Here is an 11,378-nt window from a genome sequence, read left to right on the forward strand (position 1 = left end):
GCTCCTTGGATGCTCTCATTTCCCGAGTTGTGCTTTTAAGTCGGAATGTGAAAACAACATGGACACTCTCGTTACTACTAAGATGTGTTGGATTTGTATTATTAGAGCTTTCCGACTTGCGTTCACGTGCATTTTCTCAGTCGGGAAATAATTTTTCACATGCGGTGCTGGTGATGATGCTTCTTACGTCCGTTTCGGAGAACCAGAGGACAAATATTTCAATCGATAGCTCAGGCATGGCACAGAAATCTGATTCGGTTCTAGTACATACCGGTTACATGGGTACCGGTGCCATATTGGTACCGGGTTTCGGTACCCAACCCTAAAAATAACTGTTAATGTTGCAGAATTAATTATAAAACTACTCTAATTTCAGCTCTAAAGCAGCTCTACAGAAGGCATTAGTGTCGATACTCAGCTCAATTCAGTTCAAATTTCGTTCTCATCCAATAGTGTTAGTACGGTTAAATCAACATTACTGAATGTTAATTGTCTTTTAAACTCTGTTTCTACCTTTTTTGTTTGACCTGTAGGTGCTCAGGACAGTTCACTCAAGCTGTGGGATTTGAGGAAGCTGAAGAACTTCAAGACAATCACTTTGGACAACAATTATGAGGTCTTCTTGCCTAGGCCACAGATATGACTGCCATGTGTTCTTCATCCGTGTGACACCGTTTTACTGCTTTTACAGAAAGCATGGCTAATATTTCTGCCTTCCTCCTGTAGGTGAAGTCTTTGGTCTTCGACCAGAGTGGAACATATCTGGCTGTTGGTGGATCAGACATAAGAGTTTATATCTGCAAACAGTGGTCTGAGGTCCTCAACTTCTCTGGTGAGAATGTGTTTTGATTAGTAATATTATACATGAAATGCCATTCTGTGTGTACTTTTAAGCTGTGTGAGGTTTGCTGTCTTATTTGTCTAGAATGTTTTGTTCTGAGCTATCAAACTGACTTTTGGCATTCTTATGTTTTAATCTCTCTTCCTTTCTCTTGTAGATCACTCTGGTCTGGTTACCGGTGTGGCTTTCGGCGAACATGCTCAGTTCCTGGCGTCCACTGGCATGGACCGAAGTCTCAAATTCTACAGTCTGTAATAGAAATGGAGAACCTTCAGGAGAGATTTAAAATGGGATGCAATCATTTTCCCACAGCAAATATGTCTGTCAGTAATAAATTGTGCATGTGTATGCATAGATATTCATTCACTGTCTCGTACATCATTGTAGTGATGAATTCCTCCGATACATACAGTATACCAGACTTTGAAATCGGTAACTTCTCTTTTGTTAAAGTTATTGCTTTAAGACAGATTTTGGCAGATTCGGGTTGATTTGAGCTCTTCTACTTTTTAAGCTTTGATTGTAGGCTGGCGAGCTTTGTTAGTGTCCCATGACTTCTTTTTTATCCTTTTGTGGACAATAACAACAAATGTGAAATAGATTCCAATAAAGTTTAAATGATTTTTAGTTATTGTTTTATGTATTCACTGAATGTGCACTTGCAAGAAGTGATCAGGAGTTTGTGTTCTATTCAGGATGTCTGTTTTTATAATCCTGTGAGCTGGACAATAACAGCCTTTGCCAGGAAGAGTTTCATGAGGTGTTAGGATGATGAAATTTTGGAAGAAGCTAAGACTGTGCAGGGGAGTCCATCATCGTCCGTCTGCTTACTTGGAACCTTTTATTAAACGCTACTGGCTTTGAGTACTACCAGCCTAAAGCCTGTTCAAACATGATCCCTCAGATTTTTGAATGCAGCTTCTATATATATATATATATATATGGCCAAGATGAGCCATTAATACTTTTATCTACTTTAGCAGAAGAAAAAACTTTGGAGTGTTACTTTATCAACTTTTTGGAGTACTGTTGTGTAATATATACATATATATATAGGAGTTTCTAAATTATAAACTTTGCTGAAAAACTTATTGCACACATTCTACTACATGCCTTCCGTTGTCTGATTGATAGCCTTTTACTTCTGATTGATACCCTTTATGACTTTACTATGATTATAATAGAAATATATATATAAAGATAGAAATTACTGGGAGATACAGAGTGACTGATATTTATACGCATTTTATGTCAGTAGCCTTTTTTATACTGTTATTTTAAAAAAGGCAATGATTTGCATGTAAAGCTATCAAAATTTTCTTTTCTTTTTTTTTTGTCAGATAAATGCAATATCTGCACCGAATTGCATATTTTTCCTCAGTTTGGGACTCTGATTAAAATTAAGGTGTTTTTTTCTCCTTGAGTGTGAGCTCTATATCATACTATTCATACCCTTGTTCAATAAATTGTTCCAGTTCAACAAATTAGTTTATTCTGTCACACAATTATGCTGTAATATTCTCAGAGAATCATAACCGTGCTGATAATGAGACCAGCTGCCTGACAGTGCTTTTCCTGTATTCTTATATTGATTTTTTTTTTAAAAATTTTATTCATGGGGTTTTTAGGGTTAAAATACGTTTTCATTGTAACCTTCAAAATAAATACAGTACAGTACGCTTTTTAAAATTATTTATTTCAGGTATATAGTTTACAAAAAGAAAACGTGATGTCAATTATGAATACAAAAACAGCACTACACATACCAAATGACATTGAAAAAATATATACATCTTTGCTTTGATATCAATAACTTATAACATTCAAAGAAAAACCATTACATTCAGATCATAACTGAATTTTGTCATCAGTGCTTTGCAGTTCTTACAAACGATGACCAAGTCTTGCATATACAGTGTTAGGCTTCTAAATGATCTGATTATTACATGCCCTGTAACTATACAAATTCATATTTACATTAGAGAACCGGCATAAAAAATAACCAAACTAGCCATCAGTGGGCGCTGTCAGACCTGCAGAGGAAATCCTGCAGCTTGAGGAAGACTAGCAGAAGATTTACTGGGTTCCTTCTGAGAGAAAAGACTTGTTTGGGCTTCAGAGGATATAAACAGCTACTTCCTAAAGAGGAGACAGACTCATTTCTGCTACGCACTGCATGAACTGCACCAGTTCACAGAGCTCAATTAGTTCTTGCAAAAGGATATGTCAAAAAAAAAAAATGTAATGCACTACCGATATGAAGTTTTGTCTTCTAAAAAATATAAAAGTTTGTGTTTTTATGGGCATAGTCTGTTCCAGCCAGACCAAAAAAAAAACGATGTTTTGTCATTCTAAGTGTTCCTGAGGCTCGTTTGGAACCTAAAATGATTTGGCACCAGAAACGAAACATTCTTTGCTGTTATGGCATAGGGTTGGCATATTGCATTATGGGGGTTTGCCCTTGTTGGCGTGTGTGAGCAGCACCTCCGTTTGCAGGTGTGTCTAAGCCGAGTGAACGTCTATAAGCTGCTGATAGTCTGTAGAGCATGTCAGCAGGTGGACACGACTGGGCATCGGCTTTCTGTGTCAACAGCATCTCAAACAGGGAGCTCACTTCTGAAATCAGAGCTCTGCCACCCAGCGGGGCCTTCTCTGGGGTTTTACCAAACGTAGAGAAGGAAGTGGAATCATCAAGACCAGCCATGGGACAGTGGGCATCAGGGGAGGGTGGCCCATCCGGGATAAACAGGTTTTCATGGTAGTCGGTTGTCAGAGGAAGAGAAAGACGAGCCATCCATGCTGGATCGGGAATGTCCGAGAACACATCATCTACACAAAAAGAGGAATAGAATATATAAAATTGAATTTAAAAATATGTATGTAAAATATGTAAACAAGCATTTATTACAAAAGTAGTAATAATAAATTATACATACGTATATATTCTGGCCATAAATATAATAAAATATTTACAAACATCTGAAAAAAAGGCTACAAAACCTGTCTGAATCTTGTTTACTTGTTTGAGTTTGTGTAGATGAAAAACAGGATGACAGGAAATACCGAGAGGAGGTGTGCATTCATCTTTAATTCAGTAAACACGCATTTCCTTCGCCTGTCATTTCATGCACATCTGCTGAGTTTGAACACAGATGAGTATTGCCAGTAACACAGCATGTCTTAAAATCACACAGTTTGCCATGTTTTTTTAGGGCAAAGGAAGTGATACGGTGCAACAACAAACAAGGAAATTACCTTCATCAAGCCAGAAAAATTCCAGAAATACTTGGTTAAGTGAATACGCTTCAATTCTGTTATAACTTGACTCTTTTTCACATATTGTCTGAGTTTGTGTGTGAAGCAGCCTCTTTGTAAAGGCATCTATGTTTCCATGAAGAACCTTTTCATTGAACAAACAGCTCGTTATAGTAGAAAACGGTAAATATGATAAATAATAAAAATAAATATAGCTCCAAATTGCACATCTTTAAATGATTGGTTGCATTTTATTATTTGCATTTAGCATTGTTTTTACTCTGCCATGCATTTTTGGTCATCTAGTGTATCATTGCAGGCTACTTCACTGACCAGCTTCACATAACACAAGCTCAGTCTTAGCTGGTTAGCTGGAGTGGCTATAGCAGAAATATTTGTTTTTGAACGAGCGAGGAGAAAACCAGAAGATGATGGACCCTGGAGCTCTGAAACAGACACACGGACATAGCGAGGCATGCAGACAACCTCCACAAATCTGACACAGCTTTATAACCTTTCGTGAGTGTTTTTTCTTGTCTGTGGATCAGAGATTCCAGGGCCTTAATTAAAGATGGAGGAGAAACAAAAGGGCTCAGCATACACAGGAGCTTTTGGAGAGAGTGTGTGAGTAAAGATCTGGAATCCAGCGAGCGCTGATCAAACGAACCCACACTGGCCAACATCAGAGAGCTCAGTCAGAACCTCCAAACCTCGTTTTCATGACTTCCTCTCTCCACAGCCCTTTCAAATCCGGCCTATCTCTGAATTCACCCCTTTGCATTAGTATTCGTTAATAATTATATGGCCCATACTTCTCACTATATCTTTCTTACTTTTATTCCACAAATCTCCTTCTTACAGCATCTCATAATTAATGATGGAGGAAATGGTGGCATCTGTAATTCCTCTAAAGCAGTTAAACCCATTAACCCACAGACATTTTATGGTAAAAATGCCATAAAGAATCCAGCCACATCCAAACAACCACCGGCAGACTTACACACACTACAGTGACATGTGTGTAACATTCATCCAGTGTTACTGCTGGTATGCATGCCACACTTCTCAAACAAGCAGTCAGTCAGATGAGTTCAAACTCAGAAAACTACACTGTCTATAATAGTTGATAGGGCATTCATATGCATTTGCTTAGGTGTTTACACTCTTAAAAATAAAGGTGCTTCAAAAGGTTCTTCAAGCGATGCCATTAAAGATCCTTTGACTGAATGGTTCTTTGTGGAACCAAAAATGGTTCTTCTAAGAACCATCTCTTTCTTACCTTTTTGTAATCTGAAGAACCTTATTTCGCCACAAAGTGTTTACTATTGTCATTATGCATTATTGACACACTATTTTCCTAATTAATGCTGTTCAGTTGCTTTGACACAATCTGTATTGTTAAAAGCGCTATATAAATAAAGGTGACTTGACTTGACTATTTTTAAGAGTGTAGAGAGATTTTCAGGAATATTGCATGAGGGTGAAAGATTTCCCCTTCCCGTTTTCACAATTTAGGTTTGAAAGTGACTTCTGTTTGAGCAGCACTGCTTCATTCATCCCTACACTATTGACAATAGATGAATCTCTTTTATCTGTGACATTTTGCTAATGTGACCACACCTTAAAAGCCTGTTCACACCAAGAACGATAACTAAAACGATGACTATATGAGCATTCACACCAACGAACGATAGCGTTCTGTTTATTACAAGCATGTTCTGCAGTTTTGTCATCTGCCGCATTAAATGCTAAAGTCATGTGGATTCTGATTGGCTCTCCTAGTTTTTATAGTTCGTCAGCTGGAATAAATTGTTCAGAAAGTGATTCCAACAATATTGTTTCTGTGTGCCTTTATTGTTAAAGCTGTGGTGTGGACTTAGAATTAGAAAGTTATCGCTCTCTCATTATAGTTTCGTCTTTGGTGTGAATGGGCCGTAACTCTAAGAGAGTTTATTGCCTGACAAAGTATCACCTTTTTCTAGTAAGCCTGACTGCTTAGAAGAGTGATAGCGCACCTTTAATGTATCATTCATGTCAGCAACACAGATGGTGCAAGATGATTTACACACCCCTAACCATAAACACAAGCAATAGTAATAGTGATGCTTGCCTTAACAAGCGCCATTAGTAATCAAGCACCTAACTAATGTAAAGAATGTAAACTATTGTTATTCATTTAAATCACACATAATACAACGAAGTGCATGTGTCACCTACGGCCCTTGAAAAACAGTGTGAGAAGAATGCGGTTGAGAAACAGCAGCCTGAGGGCAGTGTGGCCTTCAAAGGAAGAGTGTAGAGACAGAACAATATCTTATACTTGCACACACACACACGCAAACACATTTCACACACTCTCATCTTCTCTGTCCTTAGGGTATGCATAACACATACACATCGCCTGCATTGTGTTGAAGTGTTAACAATAAGAGTTACGGCATGACGTGAGGAGCCCAAGGACATGTGAATATTCGTGTGAGCAGATGTGAATCTGCTAAAAGGGTTACCATCGTTCAGAGGTGTAAGTAAGTGGTTAAAACTTAGATGACTCAGGAAGAAGAGAAGGAATATGTACTTGCATGTTTAAGAACATGCATGTTTTCTTCTTTAGCCTGAAAAACACCACAACCAGATGAATTTCTGGATTAATACTCTGTTCCAAGACCTGGTGAGATGCCTTATTGACTTCTAATGTTCCTAATAGGGCACATCTATACTGCAGTATTGATATAGCAGTATTCACAAGCTGCATATTTGGTATCAATTCCTTTAAAAATACTGATATTAAAATTATATTAATACAAAACGTGTTTTTGCATCACTTTGAAATGTTTTCAGTACTTTTGTTGATGCTTATGCTAAAACACCCCTGACATATTTAGCTGAACATGACTGTGAGAAGCAAGTGTGCAGCCAAGCAAAGTCGAATATGCACAGAGACACTTCCACGTTAAACAGAGAGTGGCAAAAAAGAAACATACATAGCCATTTAAGAAATAATCATTATCCAGTGCTGGGTAGATTACTTAGATTACTCATTTTAGGTAATGTATTCTGACTACTTTTGGATTACTTTTAGATTACTTATGACCTAATTTGAAATAATTTAATTGTTTACCTACATGCCAATGTGACCATTAACCAACATAAGAGAACTGTGAACAAGCAAACGTGTCATTAAATGATTGAAATATTAACTTTAAATCTCAGGGGGACTTCAAGTATACATTTGAGGTCAAAAACGTTTGACTGACAAAAAAAAAGTTTGGGAATCCCTGCATCACATAAAGAAAAAAAAAAACTTCCAGGTTTTAAATAATTTTCGTCGGTTACACATCGGCAGTGTTTAGTAACTTGCGTAATTATTTGTTTCATACATGATATAACTGTTTGAGAGGTGCTTTTGTCCGCAAATTCAGAAGCATGGATCACAAATTAATTCACATGACATTTACATTCTACATATTGTGAATATTCAAATCTAAACAATATGACACAGTAGAATTTCAAAAGTTCAAAGAGAAAAAAGAAAAATTAGGGAGAATTAAGAAATTATGAATAATTTACTGCCGTTATGTGAAAAATCTGTAATCATGTGATCCATAAAAGAGTAACTGTAATCTGATTATGAGCATATTAAAACATAATACAATCTAATGATTATCGCCCAGTGGCACTTACTTCAGTAGTAATGAAGTGTTTTGAGAAAATTATGATTAACTTTGTAAAAACAGAGGTTAGCTGTCTTTCAGACCCATTTCAATTTGCATATAGGAGCAATAGAAGTACAGATGATGCTGTTATAGCCATGACACATTTTATAAATAGGCATCTAGAGGATCCTAGCTCGTATGCATGTCTTTTATTTGTAGATTTTAGTTCAGCTTTTAATGTGCTGCAGCCACATCTTTTAATTGCGAGGTTGAATGATTTTAAAGTTCACCCTTTTATTACAAAATGGTACTATTCTTTTTTAACCAATCGCAGGCAGCAGGTTAGTGTTAATGGAACACTATCTGAATCTACAGTTTTGAGCACAGGTGCCCCTCAGGGCTGTGTCAGTTCACCGGTTTTGTTGTTGTTTTTTGAGTGTAGAAGGTGTTACTCTAATTATTACATCATTAAATTCTCAGATGATACGGTAATCTTAGGTTTATTGAAAAAGAACGGGGACTTGTCTGAATATTTTTCAGAGATTGGAAGGTTTGTGAATTGGCGTGAGGACAACCACCTAGCTCTGAATGTCAATAAGACAAAGGAGATGGAGTTTGACCCTAGAGGAGTTGGTGATCACAGGCCACAATCAAACCATCATACAGGTCCCATCATATAAATATCTTGGTGTCTTTTTTGATAATTCACTGACATGGAACATCCATGTAGATAATCTTTGTAGTAGGTTACAACAACGGTTGCATTTTTTACGTCGTCTGAGAATTCATGGTGTTGATCAAAAGTTCATGATAATTTTCTATCAGGCAGTCCCTGAGAGTTTAATCAGGTACAGCATCACAGTCTGGTCTGGTCATCTGTCTGTGCAGCTGAGAACTTAACTGTTCCGGATGATTCACACTGCCTGGGAAATTATTGGTGTTAAAGAACAGACATCATTGTAGATTATTCATACAGAGTATGAGTTGTTGCCCTCTGGGAGGCGGTTTAGAGTTACTCATTGTAGATTGAATAGATTTAAAAACTCATTCATTCCTGTGTCTATAAAGTTGTTAAACAGTGACAGTATGGAGCTGTAATTTGCTGTAATTTTTTTTTTTATTATTATTGTCTGTATTTGTTGATAATTGTGTGTTAATTGTGAGCTGACTGCAGCATGGGTGATGGGCCCAAGACAAATTTCCCCACATGTGGGACAATAAAGCTTACTTTACCTTACAAGTACCACATTTTTGGAATCTGATTACATAATCCAGATTACATGAAATCAGTTACTACCCTGCACTGTGAGTATCAGTCTCGAAACTAATAAAAATAAGGTTGGTATCACTGTAGTTTCTAACTGTAATGGAACCTTTTAAGTGGAACACTCAACATAGGCAGCAGATCCACACACTGAAGTGCACAGGAGCTTTAACTTAAAATTGATTCTTTCTTTTGGAACTAGAGTGGAATATCTCAGTAAGATGATTCACTGTGTAACCGTGATATAAAGATTGAGTTAAAACTGCTCAGACATCAGAGAGATAAAACAAAACAAACTAGACCTTTGATTCAAGAGAACAAAAAAGGTCCCTGTTAATTTAGAGCGTGCTAAATCTCAAAACAATAGATGGAAGGAAATGCACACAAACATTTACTCTATACATAGACAAAGGAAACACAGCAGCAAAAATCTGAATGCATATTAGTATGTCCAGATCAACAGACTTTAAACATAAATGTTTCCAGAGTATGATTGCAGTGTTCGGAAAATGAATTACAATGTCAATTTAAAAATGAAAACTAAATATAAATAATTATGTTTTTTTCTGCCTTATTTGTTGACTTGCCAGGCTGTATATGGAAAAAAAGTGGTCAACAGGATAAATGTGAGATATCTGGAAATCACCTACAAAAATAGTAAATCCTGTACTGTACTCAGTATCAGGAAACCATTTCACATCACCTTACTTCACTTAGATTACACAGTTAGTTCAGGTCCTCTAATTTCATTCAAAGTCCTCCACTTATTGATATTTAGTTTAGTTAAATTTAGATTCACTGTTTGTGTCACTTGTTGCATACTTGATATTCAGAACAACAGCACTTTTGCTTGTGTGGCATGACGTAAATTAATAGTTCACCCCAAAAAATAAAAGTCAGTCATCATTTCCTCACACTTATTTCATTTAATTTAGACTTTTACTCATATATAAACATTGATCAATGCACAAACGTAGAGGTCATCAAATATAGTAATCAGAAACTCAGACTAACTTGTTTGAGATGTCATATTAATATATCAGTATTGCATATGAATAAAAGCCTAAATTGAATCTGTTTATCATATAAAGTGATTGTGTCTCTTCGGAACAGCTGGATTCACACAAATGACTTTTGCAATATCTTAAGGAAGTTTTTGATGTATGAAAGTTTTGCTTGCATGGACTTTCAAAGGATGGACAAAAAATATGAGAAAATATTAAAAATATCTTCCCTTGTTTGTCAAAGATGAACTAAAGTCTTTTGGGTTAGTAATGACAAGAGGGTGAGTAAATGATGGCGTAAATTAATTAAATAAATTTTTCGGTGAACTATCCAGCAGTGAAACATAACAATGGACTCAAATCAAAATAATAGTTGCTTTTAAAAGTATGGACATTTACCAGAAGTAAGCAGATTGTTGAGGCCTTCTTCATATAAGGGGTCCACAGGTGAGTCCCAGTCCATGTCACCCATTTCACTCTCACCATGACCACTGTCTTTAGTGCTCAGCCAATCAGCATCCTGAGCCCCTGACCTACAGTGCACAATGAAAATAGTAAAGCAGTGAGAACATTTTAGAACATGTGCCAACATCACAGAGCTCTGAATGATAAAATAAGTTGTAAGTAAATAAGTAAAATATAATGCAATTTAATGCAACTAAACTGAAGCATATTGACAAATGAATTGTACATAGGGCAAATGTTGTGGAGCATTTAAAAAAATCAAACCGTGTTAAATAGAATTAATTCAATTAAAATTATTCATTTTTAAACACTTTAACTACCATTGAAGAAAGATTTTTTTTTTTATGTTACAAGGATGATATGATTTAGACAAAACCATAACGGAATACTGTGGTATTCAAAGTGTAGTAGCATGTAAATACCATGAATATGATATTCAATACCATGCTATAATGAAGTACCAAGGTACTAGCACCATCACTGTACCATAGTGCTGGCACAATACCTTTTTGTAAGGCAATATCAGGGGAAATACATTTGTGATTATCTTTAATATCAGTTTAACAATGTTCTCAAAACTGGGATTTTACACTGAGCTAAAATGATCTCAACACTAAATCTGAACACACAACTGAAGGAAGTGTGACTGCAGTTTTGACTACGCTGTGTCTTTATTTTAAACAAGCCCTGTCTTGCACAGATGAGTCACAGTCTATGCGTTCTCGTTTTGATTCTAATCAACCTAAGTTACATTTATAGAAACAGTACTGCATTCTGCCTGATACCAATCTGTCTTCAGTGAGACAGACAGGGCTGATCACAGCTATGATACGCCTCATCTTGTACTCACTGACTGACGGATACTTCCGTTTTACTTTTTTTTTTTTTTTTTTTTT

The 11,378-nt window shown here is 36.3% G+C and overlaps 2 protein-coding genes across 3 annotated transcripts in view; one reads left to right on the top strand and one right to left on the bottom strand.

Moving 5' to 3' along the window:
• Positions 1-1,468, top strand: part of LOC107733427 (pre-mRNA-processing factor 19) — a 20,931-nt gene extending 19,463 nt beyond the window's left edge. Inside the window, exons 14-16 of the mRNA XM_016545033.1 lie at positions 534-616; positions 727-832; positions 999-1,468. Coding sequence (XP_016400519.1) covers positions 534-616; positions 727-832; positions 999-1,096 — 287 coding nt within the window. The 3' untranslated portion in view covers positions 1,097-1,468. The remainder of the gene's footprint in view (positions 1-533; positions 617-726; positions 833-998) is intronic.
• Positions 1,469-2,990: 1,522 nt separating this feature from the next.
• LOC107733426 (protocadherin-12-like) overlaps positions 2,991-11,378 on the bottom strand; it is a 13,439-nt gene continuing 5,051 nt past the window's right edge. For both annotated transcript variants that reach the window (XM_016545032.1, XM_016545031.1), the window contains exons 3-4: positions 10,417-10,550; positions 2,991-3,670 (exon numbers count right to left, since the gene is read on the bottom strand). In XM_016545032.1, the coding sequence (XP_016400518.1) occupies positions 3,261-3,670; positions 10,417-10,550 (544 nt within the window). In that variant the 3' untranslated portion in view covers positions 2,991-3,260. The remainder of the gene's footprint in view (positions 3,671-10,416; positions 10,551-11,378) is intronic.

This window comes from Sinocyclocheilus rhinocerous, unplaced genomic scaffold (genome assembly GCF_001515625.1).
Source record: "Sinocyclocheilus rhinocerous isolate Xijiao unplaced genomic scaffold, SAMN03320098_v1.1 scaffold460, whole genome shotgun sequence".
Classification (NCBI taxonomy): domain Eukaryota; kingdom Metazoa; phylum Chordata; class Actinopteri; order Cypriniformes; family Cyprinidae; genus Sinocyclocheilus; species Sinocyclocheilus rhinocerous.